At 51.2% G+C, this 25,525-nt stretch overlaps 3 protein-coding genes across 3 annotated transcripts; 2 read left to right on the forward strand and 1 right to left on the reverse strand.

Annotated features, from left to right (window-relative positions):
* Window positions 1–1,881: 1,881 nt before the first annotated feature.
* On the forward strand, window positions 1,882–5,203 carry TGME49_202480 (hypothetical protein). The gene is made up of 3 exons (XM_002367492.2): window positions 1,882–2,949; window positions 3,406–3,727; window positions 4,319–5,203. The coding sequence occupies exons 1-3, from the start codon at window positions 2,495–2,497 to the stop codon at window positions 4,832–4,834; spliced, it is 1,293 nt and encodes a 430-aa protein (XP_002367533.2). The 5' UTR covers window positions 1,882–2,494; the 3' UTR covers window positions 4,835–5,203.
* A 1,804-nt stretch (window positions 5,204–7,007) lies between these two features.
* On the forward strand, window positions 7,008–14,075 carry TGME49_202470 (rRNA metabolism protein, SBDS family protein). The gene is made up of 5 exons (XM_018779209.1): window positions 7,008–7,371; window positions 7,775–8,247; window positions 9,037–9,059; window positions 9,668–9,791; window positions 10,324–14,075. The coding sequence occupies exons 2-5, from the start codon at window positions 8,124–8,126 to the stop codon at window positions 12,258–12,260; spliced, it is 2,208 nt and encodes a 735-aa protein (XP_018637399.1). The 5' UTR covers window positions 7,008–7,371; window positions 7,775–8,123; the 3' UTR covers window positions 12,261–14,075.
* Window positions 14,076–14,109: 34 nt separating this feature from the next.
* TGME49_202460 (diacylglycerol kinase accessory domain (presumed) domain-containing protein) lies at window positions 14,110–24,565 on the reverse strand. Its single transcript, XM_018779208.1, has 10 exons — window positions 22,121–24,565; window positions 20,906–21,380; window positions 20,499–20,571; window positions 19,577–19,700; window positions 18,699–18,839; window positions 17,872–18,028; window positions 16,857–16,972; window positions 16,249–16,338; window positions 15,464–15,559; window positions 14,110–15,011 (listed from the first exon to the last, which is right to left on the reverse strand). The coding sequence occupies exons 1-10, from the start codon at window positions 22,778–22,780 to the stop codon at window positions 14,904–14,906; spliced, it is 2,040 nt and encodes a 679-aa protein (XP_018637400.1). The 5' UTR covers window positions 22,781–24,565; the 3' UTR covers window positions 14,110–14,903.
* Window positions 24,566–25,525: the final 960 nt, after the last annotated feature.

Raw genomic sequence — 25,525 nt, forward strand, 5'->3', positions numbered from 1 at the left:
TGGAAAATGCCCCCGACGCTCGCGATGAAAGACTGGAAAACCGAATTTCAAGCCTAAAAGTACTTGCTTGAGGTGCCCGTCAACCGAGTGCATCCGGTGTGGAAAAGGCAGGAAGGTCGGGGCATTTGCAGAATAGAGTTTAGTGATGGACTCAAACAGACACAGTAGCGTTTAGTTGATGTGAGGTGTACACTTCTGGATTGCGGGCATCTTAGACAACACAAAATGAAAATGTGCAACTCTAGGGGGCGTGAGTGGAATGTGAGTTGCGGCAGAGTGCACGTCTTTGGGAGTTTCGGACTTTCAGTTCTCCGCAGACGCCGAAGTAACGGAGAAACAACGACACAGTTTCCGGACGCAAAAGTGAATCGTATTCGCGTTTCGTTTGCAAACCAGCGACCGAAGTGCCTGGATGCAACAGCGACTTGCCGTTGTCGATTTCCACTTCTGAGAGAGGAACGGGGAATTTGATCCCACCCTTGAAGAAGGACTCACAAAGCCCCTGGATGTTCTTGCTTGTGGCATATTCACTTTAATCGACGTGACTCTGTTCCTTCAGGGCCGTTTATATGTGTTTTCGGGGGAATGTAAGTTACGAGGAAGAGGACCGGTTCAAATCTTTAATGTCCGCGTTTACCGGATCGCGTTCACCATCTAGTTGGAGTAGGAGCCCGAGGGGACATATGTAGGATGCTGCGTGACACCGCAGCCTCTTCCGTTTTTTTGTGACTCTTAAGTTGCATGACTCTAGAAGTGTGGTGAGAGGGGGGGAAGCAGCCGCCACGACTCTTGCTTACGCAGCTCCTAGTGAAATGTTTGTTGCATACGGTTTCGGAGCCGGGCGGTAGGCACCTGACAGTGTTGGAGTTCAACATTCTGCGACAGTAAATTCACTGCACATCTTGTTCTGGGCGTCAATGGAACGACAAAAAAGACACTCGAGACAAGCTGTGACACAGACGCAGGAAAAAAAAGCAGTGCACACTCCCAGCGTTATGCCGAGAGAAGGATTCCATATTAACCTGTTTATATTAACGACTTTACGGATCTACGCCGGGAACCCAACTCGTCGACCGCGGAGCGGCGCAGCGAAGTCTTTGTTCCAATAATTAGTCATCCGAGAAAATCCAGAACTCTGTGGCTTTGCGCACTTGAGAGATCGTGCACAAATCAAGCAAGGAAGGAACACGCTACGCAGAGGCGTCAGAGGAAACTCGAAGCGGCTTCCCGCTGCCTAGAAGGACCTGCAGACCATCTGAAAGACTCGCCCAGTTATGAGATGAAGAGACAGGCAGGTTCTTCATCACCGCTGTCCACCGCGGCCCAGTTAAGACTGTCAGCTGCAGGTGTGTGGAATTTCCATGTTTTTTCATCGACGAACTTCTACGCGTAATGAATGCGTGGTTGCAGCAGCGACGGCCAAGTCACTCGGGCACACCCGCCTTTCTGGGGAGTCATGGAAATCTCTTTCTTAGGAAGTACTACGGGAAGCTCGCTGAGCTCTGAGCATCTTTCTCGGACACTGAAGAAGATTCCACGCAGCTGTGATTGACGTAGACGGCGATTAGAGCTTTTTTCGGTGTCCGCGAAAGAGCGGAGAATGCCAAGATCATGAGCATTGTACGACGTGCAAACAAGCGGTGGCTTTTCGATTCTACGCTGGATATCTCACTAGGCTGAAAAGGTTCTTACGTGGGGGACGCGAAACACACAAGAAAAGCTGGATCCGGCAAATTGCTGAACACAGAAATCTGACAACGGCGGTCGAGACTCTCGCGACGAGCGTGCATGCACAGAGCAGAGCGACGAAGGAAAAGTAGTCCAGCACCATCTCTCACCTTGAATTCTAAGCGAAGAATGAGCTTGTCGCTTTGCAACTGATCTCGCGCGTTCTGTGTTCGCGAGTCTTCTACGTTTCTTCTTTGTCTCCTCAGGCGGGAACGCACCTCCGACGGGGAAAGAGGCCCAGAAAACAAGGCCCCGTCGGTTGTGCGTGGTTGTTAAGGTTTCTCTCTGTCGTAGTTTTTCTTCTCTCCCCTCCTCGCTCGATTTCTTTTCTCGCACTCTGTTCTTTGACCGTGTGGCATTCCGGCTTCCCCAAGCCCGAGCCCAACTGTCTCTAGTTTTTTTTCTTGCCCGTCCCCTTCTTGGTTCGTCCCCCGGCTTTTCTCTCTCCCCTGGTCGTCTCTTCTGCGGTTCTTGCATTCTCTCCGGCGCATGGACGGTGCTTATGTACCGGAAGAAGGAACAAAGGTTTCGGAAGTCTCCGGAGGCAGACATGGGTGCTCTGTTTCAGTCGACAGAAGCACAGCCTGTTGGAGAACACGGGAGATTGTCCTCTCTTTCCCGTTTCCTCCTGAAAGAGTCTCCTTCTTCTATCTCCCTCGTTCTTCCTGCTCTCTCCTCCTCGTCCTCCTCTCGGAATCCCCTCTCTTCTTTCTTCTCGTTTGGTCTTCTTTCTCCTTCCACCTGAATTTTTTCCGGTCCGTCCGAGATGGCCTTTGCGCCTTCGCTCGAGGACCCTGCAGCGGCGGGCGCGCTGCAGGGGGCCTGCGAGGAGGCCGAAGAGCAGGCGAGCGCCCTTGGGGAAGACGACTTGGATGGGCAGACAGACGAGAAGAGAAGTTGTGGCGTTGCCGGCAACGGATTGTCTTTCGACAACGTCGAAAACGCGAGCGACGTCTCTTCAGTCACCAGCGCTGTCTCTGGATCTCTCCCCACGTCGCCTTCACCCTCTTTCGCCGGGCCTGCCGAGAGAAGCAACCTCGACACGGCCGCTGCGGTGTACGTACAGCCGACATCCGAGCCGCCAAATCGACCCACGCCCTTCTCGCCTGGGGAAAACTCTTCAGAGGAAGCTGCATGCGTCGCCGGTGTCGGAGAGTCGGGAGGCTTTGCAGTCCCCGAGCCCATTCAGGCTCCCTCGCAGACCCACAGGCCCCGAGGAAGGTCGGTGACCGAGATTCAGTTTCGAGCCCAGTCTCCCGCATAAATAGTTGTTCACGCGTGTTCATGCTTTTGTATATGTCTGTCGATTTGAGTGCATGCAGATGCAAGTGGGAGTGCCTCTTCATTCGATGTGTGTAGCCGTATGTGTCGCGCGATACTTCTAGGACTCCCTTTTCATTCTTGTCTAAATCGTCATGTGCGTCTATGCATAGCTAAAAATGCATGCAGTGATATGTCTGTAGTTTCCACCGGAGTTTCACCGTGGCTGTCGCCACGTATGCGTTTCTCTTCTCCAGAGGCGTTCCTCTCCCCTGTTGTCCTTCTTTCCCCGAGTTCAGTCGGTCCTCGCCTGCTGGCTCTGCCCCTTCTGTTCTGTCTCCTTGTCGTGTGTCGCGGAGTCTCCGACTGCATGCAGGCCTCCCCTGTCTGTGTCTCCTCGCCTGTCTCCTTCCTCAGAGGCAAGAGGGCGAGTCGAAGCTTGAGAGGACGAATTCTCATTCCAGCGAGAGCCCAGTGGGCGCGCATGCGCGCAGAGAGAGCTGCGGCGATGGCCGCCGCCCAAGCTGCTCAGGAGGCTGCTGCCGTGTCGCTCGGCGCCGCGTCCGGCGACTCCTCGGCTGGAGCCCAGGGGGTCGGTGGAGCCCCACTACGCACCGGAGACCCCGCGGGCCCCAGCGAGGGCCTGCAGCCCGATGAGCAGCGGACTCTCGCCGGTGGGGACCTGAAGAGATTCGGCAGCCTCCTCCTCATTCCGGGCAAGACGCGAAAATGGAGAAAAGTAGGCCGGATGTTCCACACCACGGCAGAGACATGTTCGTCGGTGCCTGTTTGTTTCAATGTGTGTATGCGGGCGTCCATGCTCTTTCTCTGATGTCCATGTCTCCCTGTGTTTGCAAATCTCTTCGTACACACATGTCTACGCGCCGATGTGCAGATATGCTCATTCGTATAAATATATGGAGAAGTATGTCCACGTAGATTTACGCATGCATTTTAACCCACATGCAAATGCGTTGATACAGATACGTTCAGATGTACAAGTGTGTGTGTGTGTGCATACAAACAGATACAGATACGTGTATGGTCATATCTGTACATGCAGATGCAGCTGGGTATACATTTATACAAATATGTAGGTACAAAAACAGATACGTATCTATTTGTACCTATATATGTGCGTTCAGATGTAGCTGCATACATTCGACAGGCTTGTGCTGGCACAGGAGAAGACCTGTTTGTCGTGGTGTGGCTGAACGAACGAGAGCGGGGAATCTGCGTTGATGGTCGGGGAAGGTGAACTTTTGAGTTTTCTGCGTGGAGTTGTTCCTAGGCTAAAATGCATGCGTTTTTCGCGATTTTTGATGCGCAGGTTCGTCGACGCGTGGGCAACGCCCGAGTGCAAGTTTGGGAGGAAGTCTCGAATTCAGAAGATCCTCTTCTACAGGCTGTGCAGGCGATGCTACGCCACGGTATCCCTTCTTCTTCTCGACGATCTGTGCGACACACTCGTGCGGTCGCATGCCATATCAAAGAGACGACCCGTCAATATCTTCAGCAGTCTTCGTCGACTGAAAGTGCAAATCCTGTTCCGCGTCTCTCTCCTCCGTACTCTTCTCTCTCCTCTCCTGCTCCTCCCTCTGCTGGTCTCTCTTCCTCCGCGTCTGCCTCCGCTGTAGATTCGGCTGTTTCTCTTTCTGCTTCTTCTCCCTCTCCTCACGTTTCCAATCCCTCTCTCTCTGCTGAAGTTCCTCCGTCTCTCTCTCCTGGGGTTTCTTCTTCTCCCTTTTCTCTGTCTTCCGTTTCCTCTTCTCTCTCTCCTGGATCCTCTGTTTCTCTTTCGTCTGCTGGGTGTTGTCTGCCCTCTGTTTCTGCTCGGGGGCTGTAGGCACACCTGAAGGCTGCCTCGGACCTTCTGCCTCCGGTCGCAGAGCCTCCTCCTTGCAAGTGGAAACAGTCTCCTCGGTCTCCTCGCCCCCCTCTCCTGTCCCGATGGCTGAGAGCCGAGCTTCCGTGGAGAAGAAGAAGCGGTGCAGATTTCTCTTCTACATATACATATATACAAATATACATATATACAAATATACATATATATATATATATGTCTGTATGTGTGTTGATTTATTTCCACATCTCGCTGTAAACGGCGCTACTTGCGTGCATGTGCGTTGAGACTTTGTATTTTCCAAGGCGTCGTGGACTTCGTTTTTAAGACTTCCTGACTTTCGAGGGAAGTGCGTCGGGAATCTTCGATCTGAATCCACAGAGAAGCTGCCGCGTCTTTTGATCGTAGAAGAACGTTTCTGCTTTCTAAGACTTGCGGCTGCGTCGCCGAAGAAGCCGAGACGCAGCTTCTTCACAGGAGGCGATGGCAGGCTACCTCGAAAGCTGCAAGAGAAGCATGAAAAGAAAAAATGAACAACGTAAAAAGGATATGTCTTGTTCGCTGAGAGCTTACTTCTCCACTTCAGGGTGTAGCGGCACTCGAGGCATTTCTGTTGACACCCCGACATAAACAAAAACGGAGGTCGATACGCATTCACACGCCTCCGTTGGCATACTCTCACATATATGTACAAATTTGTATATAAATATAGACATATATATATAGAGAGAGAGAGAGGTAGATATAGATATCGACATATATCTGCATATATATATACATATGTTTGTGTTTGCTAGATAATGAATGTTTGCATCGAGCAATGTAATTAAGTGCGGCCGCTGAACTGCTTCGGAGATGCAGATGAATGTGACGAGTACAGACTTTTGTGTGTAGAACAGGGAAGAGACACGCAGCGACGGCACACATCAAGCCTACACAGGCTTTGTTTTTTTGAAAGTCAGAAGTTTGCCGGCCTTGATTTCGCCACAGCTTCCTCCATCTCAGTCGCCTTTCCACTAGACCCGGAGAGCCGAACACACAGAGATTGACGCCTCGACAACTCCTTTCCTGAGCGACTCAGCCCACGGAGTTCCGGTTAAAGGACAGAGGAAGCTCGACTCTCTGCATAGGTACGAACGCGACCGTCTCTGTGCATTCTCACCTAAGCATATCGGAGTCCACTTGCCGAGCATGACTGTATGTTTTACTGTCTGCTTTTTCCAGAAGATATGAAACGGTGTTCCCCCGAAAATGGAAGTTTACCTCCTCCCGGGATTGCCAGTGGATAATGTGTAGCAGGGAGTCCAGCTTCAGTTGTTAACTGAGTGATGTCGCATGCAATGAGTACGCGGAGAAAAGGATAGTTAACAGCTATTTGAACACAGCAGTTACCGCAGTTGTAAATGAAGGGTGATTCCAGAATCTTTTGCACCAGTTGACTTGGGGGCTTGGACGTCATTTCCTAACAGCAAACGCGGTCATGTATTTCTGTTTTCCGCCGTCCACTAACGCGTCTCGGCGCTTGTCGGAGACTCTCTAGTCTGGATGTTCTTTGAGGACTCTGTAGCTCTTTCGCGTAACCTGAATGCATGCGCACACTGTGATTATCCTCGAGTTTCCACTCCGATGCGTTTCGTGCTTAATTCACTGTGTGCTGGATTCCTCGTTTACGTCCTGAAGGCCTTCGCTCACAGGCTTTCAGTCCTGTTGTGTTCGCAAGCATCTGTAATAGACACTCTTCGAACGGACACTGTCTCCAGTGGAAACGCATCTCGCTTGCGGACTTCTTTTCGTGTACAAAAGGGTCTTTTCATCGAACGAAAGTCCTGCAAGATGACCTATAAAGAGCAGAGTCACCCTTTCGTACGTTGAAGAAGCGCTTCCTTTCTCGACACGCAAAAGCGTTTATTTGAGAGTGAAACCGAGCTCAGCTGAATCCTTGTTCTCATCGATCCACCGCCGTCACCGAAGTAGCTGGAATGGCGGAGTAAAGGTGTGACGCATGAGAAATATATTCTGCCAAATATACTGGAGAATAAACTCGGAAAACGCGTACCCATTTTCTCTCAGTTCCTCGCGAAAACCCCCCAGCCTGCATGCACAGAGTCTGGCTCTGCGTGCAGACTGTCCGTCTCGGCCGTCGAGAGAAAGCAGTTTCTTTCTGTCCTTGTTCAAGCAAATGCAGCGGTCATTGTTTCCTCGAAAGTGTCGCGCAGGGACGAAGAACTTTGTTTTTCCAGTTTTTTAGGCAGCTCTGTCACTCGGTCGGCTCCGGCTCCCCAGCTTGGCGAAAAATCGCGTTTTCTTTGTCAATTGAGAGAGTTCTTCTCCTCTTTTGTCCACCCACAAGTGTTTCTCGAGTGTTTTTCATGCGGTCCTTTATCTTTTTTCTTTTCCACCACGACGCCTCTCTAACCTGCGTTCCTTGCGGCGCATTTCCTTGCCCTTTCCTGCCGAAGGTGCCGACGGTCGTGACCCGAGTCAACTTTTAGCGAAGCAGACGCGCCATCACCGTGAACGTAGACTCGCCGCAGACCAAGGTGAAAATGAAGATACGCATGCATCTGTCGTCTTCTGAAGCTGGAAAGGCGATCGATACAAAGGAAATTTGCGGCGCTCTTCTTTCGCCCCGTGCGTTTCTTCCGCGCCAGTGCCTGTTTTTCTCTCGAGTCGCGAGCACACTCGAGACCCGTGGCTTTCTGTGCGGCATTCCTCCTCCACTTTCTCGAGCGTTTTAGACTCGTCTCCTCCCTGTCCCCGGACTGTCGCCTTCGTTTTTTGTGTCTCTCTCTGCGGCTGTGTCTGTCGATCTGCCGAGGCGCCGCATCTCTCCGCGGCTTGTCCACCACGTTCTGCTCCGACTCTTCTGGGCCTGTGAATGCGTGTGACCCTCAACTGTTTTGTCCACGGACTGCATTCTGTTTTCATGTTTCCTGTCTTCAGGACTTCTCTCCGCGTCTCTGCCTTCTCTCGCGAGACGCCTTCCGAGGCGAGATTTCTGGACATCCTCCCGGAAATGTTTCCAGACACCTTCCACCGAGAAGAAGCGAGGCTCGGGTCCTCAAAGGCTTTTCGCTGCCTGTCCGTGTGATGTAGTTTCTCTCTTTCGGCGCGAGAGAGAACGAGGGTGGACTCTTTGCCGTCTAACTTTTTCTCCTCTTTCGCGCCGTCAAGCTCGAGGCCAAGAGGATCTTCCTCAGGACGAAGAGAACGCGTTTCTCGAGTTCGAGAGTCTCGAGCTGTCGCTCCCGAATACAGAGGTCTTCTCCAAGCTCGAAAACCGTTTTTTCTCATGGCGCTGAAGCAACCAGTGACCCAAGTGCGCCTGACGAATGTCGCCGTCGTACGCCTGCGACACCACGGCTACCGTTTTGAAGTCGCATGCTATAAGAACAAAGTCCTCAACTGGCGAACAGGTGAGTCGCGGTTTCTCGACAGACGCGGTACAGAAAAAGTTTTCAACAAGGATCGGAAAACCGACAATTCACCAGTTCAACCGGCGTTCCGACCCTCAGTCCTCCCAGCGCGCCCACACAAGTAGATGGAGCGACAGAGGAATGCCACACAGACACACTTCAAAAGAATTCACAGAAACATATATCTGTGGGGATGTCGCACACCGAAAAGGGTATTCGTGCATCTTATTGCAGTTCTAAGGACATGGATGTTTACAACCATATCCACCTGCGTTTGTCTGTTGACGTAGATGTATGGATGTGGATGTTTGCCCGCATCACACACATATATATATGTATATATATATATATGTATATATATATATGTATATATATGTATATATGTGAAGAATTTTTTACAGAAAGAGAGCCTGCGAGATGGATAGAGCTGTAGGTCTAGAACGCATCCCTTGATAAGAGCGCGCGTAGTTGTTTCTCTGTGGCGTGAGCTTCGACGGGTCTGGATGTGAGGAGTATCTTTTCGAATCTGCATCGCGTGGAGACAACCAGCGGCTCTAAGGAGAAAACTTGAGAGAGGGCAGGCGACTCTCGCTTCTCGGTCGCGCTCTGGCGTATCTGTTTGCGAGTTCTTCCCGGCCGGACATGTCTGCTGTCTCCATACGTCAGAGGCTTCAGGCGCTGAAATCCTGTTTCCGCCACTGAGAACTCGACGCAGTGCGTAGCATGTGACCAGTCGCTGTAGACGCATGCTCCGAAAACGTTGACTTTTTTCTCCGCTGTCTTCTGCAGGAATTGAGGACGACTTGCGAGAGGTACAGACCGCCTTCCTTCAGACCTGCGCAAAAGGAGAAGCTCCACCTTTCCTCTCCTCGCCATGACGTACCTACACACCGCTGCTCAAGAAACAACACGATTGTGCCACACTCACCTCGAGCTTTCTACGGATACATATATATACATATACATATATACATATATAAATATATATATATATATATATTGATGTATGTAACTTTAGATCTATGAATATGTGCGTACATGTCGGTATTCACTTTTGCATGTCGCGAGAGTAAGTCATGTGTGGGTCTCTCTGTGCCTGTTGGCGGCTGCGAGCATCTGGTTGCGCGCCGGCTCGTCGCCTCGCGGCGTAGCTCGTCAACGCCTGTCATGTGGAAGCCGTTGGGCGATTTCACTTTGACGAGGTATGGGGAGGACGGGGAAGGTCCTTCGGTTCCTCGTGTCTGAAGAAGCAGCTTTTTCTTGAGTCTTCCAAACTCTGACTCTGAATCGAGGACTGGTCTGTCTTGTTTGCGGCGCGCAACGGCAGCGCGCCCACACCCTTCCTTCCTGTTGAACGCATTTCTCGTCAACGCGTTCCCTCCTCTTCTGTCTCCCTCCTTTGACAACGACGTCCATGCAGGTTCTGCAGACGAACGCCGTCTTCCACAATGTATCGAAAGGAGAATTCGCGAAACGCGACGCCCTCCTCGCGGCCTTCAACACCGTGGATCAGGATAGCATCTGCAAAGTCATTCTTGACAAAGGCAAGTCCTTCTGCGTCCCCCACCACACTCCACAGCCGGGGCCGTCTCGGCCTGCACGAGGCGCGTGTACACCGGCCGCGGATCTGCGGAAGGCGACGCTTCCCAGGCAAAAACTACGCTTCAAACCTCTCGCGAAAAAAACGCACTCTTACCTTTCCACACATTCATACTTCCACATATATATATATATATATATGTATACATATGTATTTATATGTATTTGTCTGCAGATGTGACTCCACAGTAACAAAGTCAAATGCACCAAGAGTCATGTAGACATCTCTCTCCATAGATCCACAGCTGTGCTATGGAAGTAGGTTTCGCTATACATATACGTATACGTGCATATATATATATATATATATATATGTATATGTGTGATATCCACACATGAATGGGTGGATATCTGTGTGATCCGTTTGATCCACATGTAAATCTGTCTCTTTGTCACCTACACATCCGCACACATGTGCCTATGCGTACATATATATATATATATATATATATGTACATGCATGCCTTTTGTGTTCAGGAGAGTTGCAGGTGTCTGAGAAGGAGCGTCAAGCAGCGTTGGCGGCTGCGCTGCAAGATGTGATAACGCTGGTGATTGACATGACGGTGAACGTAAGGACAGGGTTGCCGCTCACGCGGACGGCCGCGGCGTCTGCACTGAGGCAAGCAGGTTTCGGCGTGAAGCTCGGAGCAGCGTCGAAGGCGCAAGCATTGAAGGCGGTGGTCCTCCTGCAGAAGAAGCTAGGTTCAGACGCCATCGCTCGACGCATGATGAGGCTGCAGGCCGAGTGTGCAGAAGCGCACCGCGAGCAAGTTCGATCCTTCATCTGTCACCAATGCGGAGGCGTCATCGAACACGAGGTCCTGCGGGGAACAAATGAAGCAGAAGAACAGGACACAGCAAAGCCGCACAGACGAGAAGCAGAGAGAGAAGAAGAAGAAAGAAACAAAGAAAGAAAGGGAGACCAGAGACAGTTAAGGCAAAAGGCTGTGGAGTCTGTTTCGTCAGGCACACCACAGAGAGACCCGCAGTCAGAGGGGCTAGCGCAGCGACAGAGAAGACTTGAGAGGCTGCTCGGACGAGAGGGACATTTGGGAGAATCGGCAGGAGAGAAGAGTGAAGAGGAACGGGAGGAAAGACCGGGGAAGGCGCGAGCAGAGAGACCGTCTAGAGATGTGGACTGCACAGAGAAGAGCCGGAGTCCGTGTGCAACGTACAGTGTTGTTTTCCTCAGTCCTGCGAGTTGCTATCGCGAGCTGGACGCCTTGCTGCACAGCCTCGGCGGGAGTCTCGCGCTCCTCGCCGCGAACTGCATACACGCATGTCCTCCTGACTTGCTTGGCAACTCCGACAAAAGCTTGCCGCAGCATGCAGACGAGAAGGACGGGGCGGACTCTCGAGCGCGGGAGAGAAAGGCGGGAGGGAAGCTCGAGGGCGAGAACGGCGAGGCCTCTGCGGACTTTGACGCGGGTTGTCGGGGGAGGAGTGTCGCTTCTCGGAGACCAGAAGACGAGTCGAAGAAGAGAAGAAACGCAGGTCGTCGGGGCCGCAGACGCTGCGGAGACTCCAGCGCGGAGCGCGAGGAGTGCAGGGCGGAGGACGTCAAAAGCGTCTGCGATGACTTTGGAGAGGGGCAGAAGAGTCGCAGGCGGAAAGGGAGGAACAAGCCGCGGCAGAGGGATGGAGCGGTCTTGCTAGAGAGTGGGGAACAAGGTCGGGAACGCGGCTCTTGGAGCGTGGGAGGGCTCGCACTCAGCTCCCCAGCGAGAGCGTCAAGTTTGGGGAATGCTGCGGAGGATTGGGAAGCCGCAGCGATGGCCTGGCTGCGCAGAGACTCGTATGCGGAGCCGCAAATGCGGAGTGCAGCGCCGGGCGGCTCGGTGGTTTTTGAGGGTGAATCTAGCGAAGATGAGAGAACGGTTTCAGGATGCGCGGCGCGTTCGTCAACTGCCTACCGCAAGGGGGAGACACCTCGAATCGGCGACGTGGAGGGAAGGACTATAGACCCTGTAGAGGAGCGTTCTGAGCGCGCAGGGGCGCTGACGCCGCGAGACGGACGAGGGCGGAGGACGGGAGCGTTTCCTGCGGACTGCGCAGATTTCGGAGGGGAGTCGGGAACTGCAGGCGGTGCACGTGTGGACAGCGCCTGCGCAGGCGGGGAGAGAGCGGGTGCGTCGGAACAGAGAGTGGAGACCGAGAAGACTGGCGAACGTTTCGCCGGGGAAAGAACGAAGGAGAAGTCGGCCAAAGCCCTCGCCTTTGCTTGTCGCACCTGCCAGATTTCGTTCGACCAGGCTGCGGAGTACAGACAACACTGCAAGTCGTCTCTGCACGCCATGAATTTGAAGAGAAGAGTCAAAGAGCTGCCGCCGCTGACGGAAGAAGGCTGGCGAGAGGCGCAACTCGATGAACAACTCGCCCTGCAACTGGAAGGCATGGTTTTACCGGAGTACTGAGTTTTCGAGGAAATGACCTTCTTTCAGTCTCCACCTGGCCTGTTTTCGAAACTGGCAGTGGACAGTGGTGTACGCTTCGCCGTTTCTCTGTTCTGCGTAGCTCTGCAGCTGTCTCCCTGTGGCGGGTCGCGCGTCTGGCTTCTGCACTGGAACGGGGACGTGATGAGCGGTGTGTTTAAGACTCGTTTACATGCGCTCATTTTAACATGTAGTGTAATTGGAAGCTGGAATACGGAATCGTTCAGCGCCAGGTCGTCCTGGACACTGAATCCATGAGAGCTCACTGAGGTGCGGGCGCTTCCACGGCTCGAGAGAAGCAGAGGCTCCAGTTTCGAACGTTTTTGTCGTGTTTTTGAAGTGGGGGTGATGCTGTCGAAAGAATCCGGCGCGTTGTCCAAGGAGCGGACTCGAAAGAGTGCATGACTGAAAGAAAGCCGTGAGTAAGATGGTTGTGGGTGGACTGCCGATCTCAAGACGTGAGTCAGCTTCTGTCTCACACAGGTTTCGTTGTCGAATGAAAAATGTTGAATTCGCAGCCGTATTTCACTAGAGCTGGCTGACTGGGCTCGATGGCCTCGTGCAGGCGACCGAGCGCAAATACGCGTTTCCTTTTTTCTTTTCCACTTGCGTCTCTCCGTTCTCCTCTCCCCCACAGAAGGGGCAGTACACGACCAGCGATGCGTAGACCCCGTTCGCTTCTGGAAAACGCGTCTTTCGGACTTCCTAATCCGAGTGCGACTCGCCGACGCAGCTTTCTCTCGATTCGATCTGTGCACTGTGTCTTGCTTCGAAGAGATGCACAACACTGTGGAGAGAGACGCCTTGAAAAGCTCGAAAATCCGTTGGAGCCCACGCTAAAGGTGCGGCGTTCAAGGCTCAAGACCGGAGAAACAACACAGATGAAGAGCGAGAAGAAAAACGCGAATCACCAGATTCCTCGAGCAGTGCTCTCGGGCTGCGTCGCAGAGTGCAGGTTTTTTGCCAAAGAAGGAGAAAGAAAAATGTTCGCGAGTCACACGGAACGAATCGGCCGCCCCTCCGCATGGCGTCTGTGTAGCACCCCGTGAAACCGACGGTTTTTTTTTGACTCGCAGTCGCCCTGCACTCGCATGGTGCATTTCGCTGCGCCTGTGCCGGCGTCCAAGACGTACGTAGCGAAGGTTTCTATGTCTGAGACTCGCGCTGGACACTCGGCTGAAAACTGGGCCTGTCTGTCTCCTGGGAGAGCGAGACTCGTAGCCTTGTGGAAGCGCATGAAGTGGGGAGTAATGCAGTGCGTCTTTCGAAGAGTGAAAGGGGAAAGTGCGTCAAGAAGAAAGACCGGTGAAACAGTCAACGGCTAACGCTCTCCACCCATGATCGTGCGTGGAAACAAGGGGACTTTGAGCGCCTACATTCCAATTCGGAAGCCGTGCTCGACTTCGCGCATCCTCTTTCTTTCGGAGACCTGCCACAAAAAGCTAGCCGTTGTCTTCGCAGCAGCCGTTGTCCTTGGACCTTCTTTCGCACATGCGTCTCTCTGCGATGTCATGCGGGAGGGAACACTGCGAATTTCAGATCTTTCGTCTTCGATCTTCTCGCAGCTCTTCTGCTCGTATCTCCTTCGCCTTCTTTATCAAGTACACTGAGACAGACGCGGGAGCTCGCGCCGCTTCCACCCACATGTGGGCGCGACGCGATGCAACAGACACAACGACGTCTCAAATCGAAGCGAGTTCCCGGCACTCTGCGCTCAACAGCCTTGGGCTTCTGCACACTTCCATTCAACCTGTATCTAAAACAAATACACTTCACACACATATCTATATACACGGGTAGATATACGTATACACATATATATATATCTATATATCTATATAGAGAGAGATATATAGAGATGTATATAGATATATAGGGATAGATATACACATTTACATCGATGTATAGGTATATACAGAGGTAGCTACATAAATCTATATAAACAGATACATATCGATATACAGGTATGTGTGTCTCTTTCGAAAGGAAGTCTTTAGAGGCCTGTGTCTAGGAAGAACCGTCTTCAGTGCGATCGAAAGGGGAAGAAGTAATCCTTATGTTCAACGGAGCGAGTGAACGTGGATTCTGGAAAGCGTTTTCGGGGGCGTTTTCTGACAGACCGTGTTGAGCCTCCCCGGAGGTCGAGGCGCTGCGTCCGCAGAGGCGCTTAGAGACATTCTCCCGTTTGAATACACCCGCGAGACGTCGTCCCTGTCTTCCTCTTCTTCTCGTTTCCAGCTTCCTTCCTCGTTCGGCATTTCTCCTGTTCCTTTCCTCCTTTCTCTCCGTCTTCTCCCCTCTCTGTCTGTCTTGTTCTCGTGGTTGTTCTCGCCTCTCTTTGTCCTCGCCCCTCCAAAAACAAACGACCGAAGCAGGCGCCGCAGCTGGCACCCGTCGGCCTCCGAAGTTACATGCACAGGGACGGAAAACGAGAGGGGAAATACTTGAAATCATTTCTCGGTCCAAGCAGGGAGGCGCTTGTATCTCTCTCCTCGACGCAGGCGTCTTCTGTCCTCTCAAAGAACCTTGGGGAGTCAGAGGCGGACCCCGCGAGAGACACGGGCAAAAATAGATTTACAGGTTCTCCCCTGACTGCCCTCGAGCAACCGCCGAGTTTCTCAATTTTCACGCATGCAAGTGTTTGTCGCAAGGCGCTGCCAGCACTTGGACCGTCCGGTTGTGTTCGATCGTCACAAAGTCGGGGCGCGCCATCTGGAAAAATTCGCCGTCGACCTGAAGAAAAAGCATATGCAAAGGAGTCCTCGAGACCGAATAAAAGCTGACGCTGAGCACACACAGACGCCCCCTCGTCCACGCATTGCTCCTGAAATACGATTCAGACTCCCAGGATCTCAGAAACGCTGGCGCTGAGACGGTCAAACGAGAAGAAGACAAAGGCAAACGCCCGCCTCGACGCTCTAAACAGAAGTCTGAGCTGCGGCAGGAGCAGCCGACACAGGCAAAGAAGAAACAGAGCCTCGGCTCCGCTTCTTCAGAAATAGGCGTCCCGAGTGATGACTCGCGAGGAAGAACATACGGCGCTTGTCTCGCACCGTGAATCTCTCCACAAAGCCGAAACCGGCAGACCGTACATGCGCATGCGCGAATGGGTCCGCGCATGCGGTCTGCTTGCAGGTGCTAAAAAGAACTGGAACAGAGTCCGTCAACCGGAGTTGGAGACAAACCTGGAAGTAAACTTTGGCATGGGCAGACAAGTCCTTGAAAAGAATCTTCCAGGGACCGCGACCTTGATTTATCCGACGCGCTCGGCCGTGACAGGCCTGCGAAAACGGTAAGTTCAGAACTTCAAAGACACTCGGATTCCACGAAGTTCAGCCTCACACATCTCGTCGAGGACACAGCGCGAAAACTGTGGCGATCGGGGACAAATGACGCCGCGAAAAGGGCAAAAGAATATACCCCTCCGGCAACCACAGACCTCCACGACTTGAACCTTGCCCGTTGTTCTGCAGTTCAAGTCGACCTCGCCTTCTAAAAAAAGGGTAAGACCATGGCCTCTCTTACTCAAATCGTTAAGGCAGAGCGCATCAAGTACCGATGGCACTGAAGAGATGATACAGACAATCCAGCCATACACAAAGTACTGTCGCTGTATATACATGGTGCTGTGTAATAACATGTATACATATATATATATATATATATATATAATTGGATAACACCATTTAGCGACGAGTGAACAAGGAAGCGCCTTTTTCATTTGGCAGATGATCACTCCTGCTTGCTTCTCTGGCTTGTGCGTTCTCCGAGTGCTGACCCGGTGTCCTGGCTCTTCCCTTTTCGCGATCCATATGAGACTTCCATTCGCTTCTCTCCATGTTTTCTCTCTACCGTTCCACGTCCACTTCCCTCTGTCTCTTTCTTTCTCTCAGTCGGTGGGCTGTCGCTGAGAAGTGACGGAAAACTGTTTTCCAGAAAAAAGGAGGAAAAAGCGAATTCTGCAGCTTACAAATTCGACACCCATCGACGTGACGGAGGGGAAAGAAAGAAACTCGAGTTCGCGGTCTCCGGTCAACTGTTTCTCCTGAGCAATTGTTCTCTGACAACGCGAGAAAAACAGAGAGCGCATGCGTATGCAGCACAAGGAAATCCAGAAACAGACTGCTACGAGTCTCCAACAAATGTTTCTCTTCATCCATGTTTTCGTTTCCTCATCCCAGATGCTCCAAGTGAAAACCTCGGTCTTCCCCTTATATACATATATATATATATATATATATTAGTATACATGTAGAGATGGACACGCATGCAGTGAAAAAATTGACACCCCCTATACGGGACGCGTCTGCACGAAGACATATACATATATATATATATATATATATATATATGTTAGGTACAGCATGGCTGCACATGACATCTATACGCGTACAATTAGATACGCATATTTATGAAACTATGGTCAGATATAAGTATATATATATATATATATGACGAGAAACGTCATGAAATCTGTGTGATGGAGAACTGTCTTGCATCACAAATGTGTGGTTTGTAGAGGCATCTGTTGTGATTGGCTTCCAGAGAAAGGCGATTTCCTCACGACCAGCAACTCACAAGTTCGCGGTTCAGGCTTGTCGACTTGGTGAGGATTCCGACGCTGTGGGAGGTGGCCCAGATGTCGTTTCCCGCACTAAAACTAGGAATGTTTAGTGCAATCAACGAAACAGACTCTGAACAAAACCACACCAAAAGCACTCTACACCTACAGACAGACATTCCTCAATGGATCCGCATTTCTCTCTCGACAGTCATCTACTTATATATATATATGTATATATATATATATTTATATATATGTATATGTATGTATATATGTTATATATGTGCACACAAAGGTAATTTATCTGTAGGCATATGAAGAACAGGCATGCGACGCATTTGGAATGCACAGGAAGGTAAGAAGAGAGAATTTTTCTGTTCCACCCCTGACCGGTTATTATCTTCACCTAGAGATATATGTGCTTTTACGTAGATGTGTTTATCTTTCACCACATGTACATATACATATATATATATATATATATATCGCTATCAAGACGTATATATACATATATATATATATATATATATGTAGATGTAGCATGTTATCCTTCACGAAACATATTTCTGTCAATATGTATGAGAAGAGTTACTTCCCGTCTTGTGGCTTTCAGGGAAGGATGTGCATCTGCGAGCACGACATCGCATGTGGAAGTGAGTTCGGCCGCTTCAGCTTGCAGGATTTTCGCGCAGTTCCAGGAGAAGAGAAACGGTAGCTATGGACGGCAACGACAGAGGCGGGTGCGTATAACCACTGCATCCGAACGAGATGGTCGTCACGAGGCGGCTGAACTGCGTTCTGTACAGAGCAGATCGCAGAGCTGTTCTCTGTGACTACGAAGCGACGAGTCGCATTTCGTCAGGACACAAAGACTGAACTGAGTTGCCGACGTCGAATCAGGAGTACAGGTCAGCTCGAACTTCCACACGAGGTACTGTGGGATGCCATCCATGCTGTCTCAGAGGAAACCGAGTTTACGTGTGACAGCGGTCGCTCAGAACGGCTTCGTTCGAAGGGCCTGATTCGTACTTTTGAGAATGGGTCCGTCTGGCAAGGTACTGTCCTTGGTGCGAAAAACGACGCGCTCATCCGGCTCCCCAGGGGACTCAAGCAGACCGTCGACGATGTTGTCGATAGTCAAAGTGCGTTTGAACCATGCTTTCTTGACGCCTTCGATCCCGTAGGTCTGCGAGGAACAAACACAGAAAACGAAAGAGTCTGAGAATGAGCACAAGAGGGAAAGCCGCGCAGTCAAAGGAACCGAGACTCCGGCCCCGGCGAGAGATCTCCAAGCACAGCGACGCAGGAGACGCGAGATCCAAGTCACGCTTGTCCCGCGTAGTTGAGTGATCCCCAAACCAGAATCAGTTAAAGTTATGTACACACACACACCACGATTTGTAGTTGTCTCTTCCACGATTATGCAGAAAAGGATATGCGTCTGCCTGCTTCGACATCTCTACCGCTCTGGAGCTATCTAGACCTCTTCACCGGTTTCTCCATCAATGTCTGTCCGCTGTCACCCAAGTGTCTCTGCATCTATGCGCCGTCTATCTTTACAAAGAGACGATCCGTCTGTACCAGGTTACCGCTCTGCATCTCCATCTGCGCCTGCCTATCCCAAAATGTCTTGTGATCTCGATCTCTCCACCTACATGTCTGTCTCTCTGAAGCGCTCTCTCTACGTCTGGTCACACATATCTACATGTGCAGCTGCCTGAATCGAGACGGCGCATCTATCTCTCTCGGTCTGCGTCTGTGTGTGTGGGAACATCGACTAAGATCGAGGTAGTAGCCTCTGGAGGGAGATCATCTTTCCGAGAAGACACAATCTTTCGGACTTCCTGAACCCGCACCATCTTGTTGAGGAGCTGAGACTGTCTGCGGTGTCGGTCGAAGCCTCTGCCAATTCGACTTTCAACTCCCATGCTGAAGTAATTGCTCATGACGAAAGTCATCTTCTGCACTCGCCGTCCTGTGCTGTCCTGCAAGACTTGCTGAAAAAGCATGCAGAGAGCGAGGAAAACGACAGCAAATGCCAGCCGCTGCGAGCTCGAAGGAAACCGAGACCGAGCCGGAGACAGAAGAGAAAAAAGATACCTATGTGCACAGAGGCGAGAACAAAGGGAGGTGGACGCGTTTTCATAGAGGGAATCGCCAGACGCGCACCCTCTCTCTCGACTTCGTCTGCAGGTCTCAAAAGACACTGAAAAGACCATTTTTCTCAGTTCGAGGCCAAGTCAAACGCCTCCAGAGATCCTTCGTTTTCAAAGGCTTCCCACAACAGACAAGACGGGAGCAGAAGTCTAAACCCCACCATCTGGGCCGCAGTCACGTGAGGAACTGTGCATTGCGAGCGGAGACGAAAAAAGAAATTCACAGGCCCTACATACCGAATCTCTGCCTACCTACACACATCCATTTGTCTACGAGCAGATTCACACGAACACACAGGAATGTACAAATCGAGACATATATATATATATATATATATATATACATATGTACGCTCACAATATATGTAAACGCACACGTACAACATTTAGACACATATTTCTTATTCATATATTAATATATATATTTACATGGATGCCATTTATATTCTTATATATGCACAAATATGAACGTCGTGTATATTCCTATATATATATATATATATATGGATTTGAAGCATACTTTAGAGAAGCTGATTAAGGTAAGCAAGAGAGAGCTAGCGAAAGAGAGGTGAGTTTACCTTCTTTCTTGTCTCAGAATTGATTTTGGTGAACTCCCCGTCGTCCTTGAGGACGACATTCACGCTCCACAGATCGTGATGGACGACGCGAGCCTGACTCCACCTACTCAAAAGCCTCCTCATCCTATCAACAATTCACAAATAGATATACGCATAGATATATACTTAAGTGCGTGCTAATATGCATGTCTGCATGTACATGCATTTACATAGATAGGTAGACCGATAGATAGATAAATAAATACAGATAGGTTGTACGCGTATTGCATGCACCGTGTACAGCGATATGCACATGTATTCTGCATAGACTCTACAGAGAAAGGTGCAGAACTACGGAGGTCGGCACGCGTCCAGGTACACAGGATGAAACTTACGGACGCAAAGAATTCGAGATCCACGGTGCTTCACTCGCGAGGGAGAAAGAGAAAAAGCAGACAAGACTGGGATGTGAAGAGACACAAAGCAGGCTCTCATGAACAGAAAGCAGCGACACGGAAAGCCACTGTAAACGCAAAGAGCCCCCGCGTAGTGCAACTCGCACGTCCGTGCATATCTATGCAGGCTAGCTACACTTCCTTATGCAACTGTATATATGTATGGACGTAGACATATCTACATGAATACATATATATATATATATATGTATAGGGGTATGTATATGAATATATAAGTATATATATATACATATATAAATATGTACATATGTATGTACGGATACGTCTACATGTCTATATGTATCTGTATATATGTAGGATTTATGTACGCTTGTATGCATGTATGCAAGCATACGTCTGTATTCAGACTTATGTACAAATGTGTGCATAGCTGTATGTGCGTGTGAAAGCACATGGACAGGTATCCGAGAGTCCTCTGGAGCAGGATTTGTTCAGCTCTGCTTGAAAATGTGGAGCCAGATTTTTACGTTTTCATCGCTCCATCGAAAGGGCGCAAGCCTCTCCATTCTTTCCACCCAAAGGCGTTCGCGAAGTCGTTGCCTGGAGAAAAAATGACGCAAACCTCGCGGCATGCACAGAGTTCGTCAACCACCTGCGAACACCGATACACTTGTCCGTGTATCTACACAGTGTACAGACACGAGTGTAAACTCTCATTCTCCCGTATGTGCGGGTCTCTCTCCTACAGCTCTGCCATCACAGCGTGCATCTTTGCAAACATCCTGTTGCGCAGATATTCAGGCACATGTCTATATATATATACATATATATATATGGATATATGTCTCTTAGTAGACAGAGATATGAACATTTGACGGTCTTTTTCTATGGTTTTTTCTTTGCATGCTCTCGTGTTACCCCAGATGCCTTTTACCTGTTCCATAAGGAATGACTCCGAAAGCGATTTTCATTGGATCGATTCGATGAGCATCTGCCTCTGCGGCGCACCACATGACCGTCCCATCGCCTCCAGCAACGAGAACACGGATCACGTTGTCATCCTGGATCTCTCCTTTCTCTTCTCTCTCTCTGTCTCCTTTATCTTCTCTCTCTCCTCTCTCTCCTGCTCCTCGTTTTCTTTGGTCTTCTCCGGCGGTCGGGACGCCGTCTGGGTCGGTTTTTCCTGCTTCGGCCTTCGAACCCGCGCCGGCCTCTGCATGCAGAGATGCGGAGGAGACACTTGCCGGGGACGCGCCTGCCTCCAGGGAGCTCTCGCGGGAGAAAGCAACTTCTGTCGCGGCCCTCAACAAGCGGAAGCCTGGCTTGTTCCCCGAGATGCCTTCGCGAATGTCGAAAATGTAGATGTTGCAGGGAAAAGGCGAGGTCATCGTCAGCCGACACACTCCAGACTGAGAGAACAGGAGAACAATGCGAGAGACGGATACACGAGGGACAGAGACAGTCTCAAGGGAGAACAGGCGACCAAAGCGCGAGAGGGACATACAGTGAAAGACACAGTCGATAAAAGGAGTGAACACACATTCGCTGTTGGGGAAACGACCGTTGCGACCCTCCGATGGAAACGGATGCAAAGCGTCTCGTTTGAAGAAGAACCCAGAAGCACAACTCCATCCCAAGAGGGCGTTGCATGCGCACCGAGTGCACTCAAAAATGAGAGACGATGGTAGAGAGGCAAATTTAGACGAAAGAAGAGGACGACACGGAGACATTTCGCCCCTTTTGTGGCTTGTCTCCTCAACACCAACAACCTTCCGAGCTCCTAGACATCTGCACAGCCAAATACCTGGAACAGTTGCTCTTCAACGGTACAAATGTCTACAACACAGACCACTACATGCGGCCAAAAAGGAAACCGCGAGAATAGACCTTCAGATCCGAAACCCTAATGACACATTACTAAATATGCAAATAATAGAAACAAGCTTATATGCATATATGTACATATATATGCATACATATATACATACATACATACATAGACTCCCTACATACATGCACACACACACACACACACACACACACACATCTATATAGATATATACACATACATATACACACATGCAAATATCCATCGCCACATCGACATAAATATATATATATAGATATGACGGGGTGTGTTGTGACTTGCCTCTGTGAAAGCGGCGGCTTTGTTTCCTCCACTTGTTGGGTTGATGAAGATGAAGAGAACTTTGGCCCTCTTTCCGCCTTCTTTCAGGTAGCGCATCAACTCGAGTTCGGCCTCGTTTGCGTGTGTCTCCTCTCTGTCGTTGTCGAAGGCCTTCAGGACATTCCGAGCAAACTGCGCCGACCCGCGAGAGGGGAAGTTGAAGCCTGCAGGGCGCGGGGCAGGCGAGGAGCCTTCCAGAAAGCCTACCCCCGAGGTCGGGGACACTCCGGCCTGTTGTCCCTTTTGCAAACTCCCCGAAAGGCCTTTTTCTCTTTCGCCTCGACCCAAGTGCTCCGCTGTCAGGACACTGATCCGAGACGCTCCTCCCGCATCCGCGGGCGCGGAAACGGCGGCAGAAAACGAAGACGCAGACTCAGATATCCCACTCACCGGCGAGCACGAAGGCGGCGCGCATGCCGGCGTGCATGCAGTCGCACCAGGCTCTGCCGACGGTGAGTGATCGCCAGCGCCGGAGACAGCAGCCAGCACGGCAGAAGGCGGCGCGAGGTTCCCTGCGCCGATACTCGGTGCCGACTCCGCCGGCGCAGCCAGCGAAGACGCAGAGCCAACCTCCCGCACTGGGGGCGAGGGATTCTCACCAGGGAAGCGCGTCTCAGCCATCTCCGAGGACGAGGTTCCTCCAACCAGAGACAGCTTTGAGCCCAAGTCTGCCGACAAAGTGGCTGGCGCAGAGAACAGAGGGAAACGAAGAACGAGAGGACAAAGGAGAGAGAGAGAGGAAAAGGAAGAAGGGAAGATCAGGAATAAGAGAAATCAACAGCGCGACGGATCTACGGCAAACGCAGTCTGCATCGGGTTCGCAAGCTAGAAAAATGCAGACGAGACAGGCGAGAAGAGAAGCCAAGACGGCCAGCTTTCGATTGGAGAGAAGATGCGAAGCTGCGAAGCAGCGCAGGGGAAAAGTTCGGAGACAGGCAGAGCTGAAGACACAGAAGGACGATAAAGTCAAAGGACGGAGAAAACAGACAGGGAAACTCGCGACGCAAAGGCAGGCGAGGCGTCGTAGGTGAAGACACGTGAAGACAGAGAGGGCAGAGCCAGCGAGAGAAAGAGGATTCCCTCGAAGCTAAGCAGACAGGAGGGTGGATGGAAAGAAAGAAGAGCGGAATAGAAATGTGAAGGAGAAGGAAGACGACCAAAGAGAGGGACAAGGCGGCGAACGCAAAGTGTCTTTGGCAGACTCAGCAAAAAACGGTAGGCAGCAAGGCCTTCGACGGCAGCGCTGCCAAAACAGGGAAGCAGAAGCTACAGAGGTGCAGAAGACGGCATCTAAAAGACAGAGCTGTAAAACTGGCTTTTTTTTTGCGCAATTCTGCATGCAGCACCGGCTCGCAAGGGTTTCACTGCCTTGACGCAGAGACCAAGTTTCTTCACATGAGATGGACGCGGGAGAGAGAAGAACCGTCGGCATGGGCGCCTCTCCCTTCCTCTCCATGTACAGATGCAAGCGCAGACGATCGGAACAAGTGGATCCAGGAGGTCCTGTGAAACAACGGAGATAGGAGCGCCGCGAGACAACGTCACCGGGGAAGACAAGAAGAGGGAAAGGACCGTCTCTCCACGAGTATTTCTATGCATGATGCTGGAGAAACTCCCGCAGCATCCTGTCCGGGTGTCTGCGTGTGTGTCTGCAGACGCGAACAAACACAGGAAATGTTCCACCGTTTTTCACGTCGCCTGAGTTCCCATGTGTACGGACCTAAAAGCATTAACGGGGAGGCGCACGAGCGGGGCGCCTGCCGTTCCCTAGGAGGACCGTTCGCCTTTCACAGAGACGCGCAACCGCACTTTCATTCACTGCATGGGTGGCTGTGAACAGTTCGGTGAACGTACAGCGACAAAAAGAACATCTGCTCATGTGTGGCCCACGGTAAAATGTGCAAGTTCAGGCCCACGCGCGTGTGTCCGGCGCATGGAGTCGCTGTCGATCCCCGAGACACAGCTCATCCATAGGCAGGCAGTCTCTCTTTCGGAAAGCCAAGCGCCACGCTGGAGCAAGAATGCGTTGAAGAAAGGACTGTCTGCGAAGTTTATTGACGGTGTCTTCCAGAAAAGTCGACAGTGTCGGCATGCGATGGAACGAGGAGCGGCGCTGCCTCTGTCCTTGCTGTCGCTACGGGAACTCCGACTCGATCAGTCGAACTGAGAAAACTGTGGATGAGTGGGTGCAGAGTGTCTCCCGCTGATTCGAATTTCCCCGGAAGTGCCGACAGCGAAAACGTTCCTGTCGCCGTGCACAACGCTGCCGATAGCTGTTTAGATGCAAGCGTACTGCAGACACCGCGAATGTGCAGGCGGAGGAAGTCGCGTCAAGGAAACCGACCGCCGACGAAGCTGCGAAGCAGAGGTGAACCGAGGCATGTCGGCGCGTTTCCAGGCAGTCGGCGCGCAACAGAAGAAGAAAACTTTAGAAAACAAAGCGGGAAGAGCTGTGCGCAGACACGAACGGCGCATGCGTCTGGTCAGCTCGAGAAGGCACTGCCGCAGCGAAAGTTGGAAGGCAATTCGCAAGCAGTCGGTCGGCGCCTTGACTCCGTGTGGAGACAGAGCAATTCTGCAGTTTTCGGTGCTGCCTGCAGGGTGAATCAAACGCGAAATCCAGTAAAGTTAGAGCAAATTTACCCCGTTTTCCTCCAGTGATCCTGCCCACGCATTCGTCATGCCGCCAGGACCGTAGGCATGTTGTCCTCGGTTAAAAAACACGGAAGTAGTCCTGCGAGCTTGGTAAGCCGGTTGCCAGCCTCTGGGTAAGCTGGTGGGTCTGTTTTCCACGTGGAATTCCAGTTTTCATCGGCTAGATTTTACGCAAAGTGAATGTTGTGCGCCACTCTCATTGACGATTTGCCTCAACGAACCAGAGAAGCTGTCATAACACAGGGTGTACGTATACCTCGAGTCTGAGCGCGGAAAGTGCGGCAGACAACGGAGCAGCGAAAAAACAAAGCTGTGAACATGAAACAGGCTGGGAAGAAGAAGTGAAGCGGACGTGAACTTGAAGCAGCCACAAACACACAGCTGTCTCCCCAAGTATTTTTTTCGTCCCTATACCGACTTCGATGCGCCTGCGGGGATTCACATCGGCTGCTGTCCCAAAACACAAGTAGATCCGCACACAGTCGGCCTTACAGAGATTCACCCGAAGCGCTAACTACCAACACAGTCAAAGCCCCAACGCTGCGTGTGTTGCCCTCTGTGGTTGCTTTGCTGAAGTACTTTGGCTGTCAAGATGATAGGAAATCGCAGTTTTTACCCGTTTTACGGAAATAGGGATGGTATATGTTTGACAGTGCCAGCGCAGTGCAGTTGCAAACTGACAGAGTGACTCCAATGAGTGTTCTTTGTTCT

Source organism: Toxoplasma gondii, chromosome VIIa, assembly GCF_000006565.2.
Source record: "Toxoplasma gondii ME49 chromosome VIIa, whole genome shotgun sequence".
Lineage (NCBI taxonomy): Eukaryota > Apicomplexa > Conoidasida > Eucoccidiorida > Sarcocystidae > Toxoplasma > Toxoplasma gondii.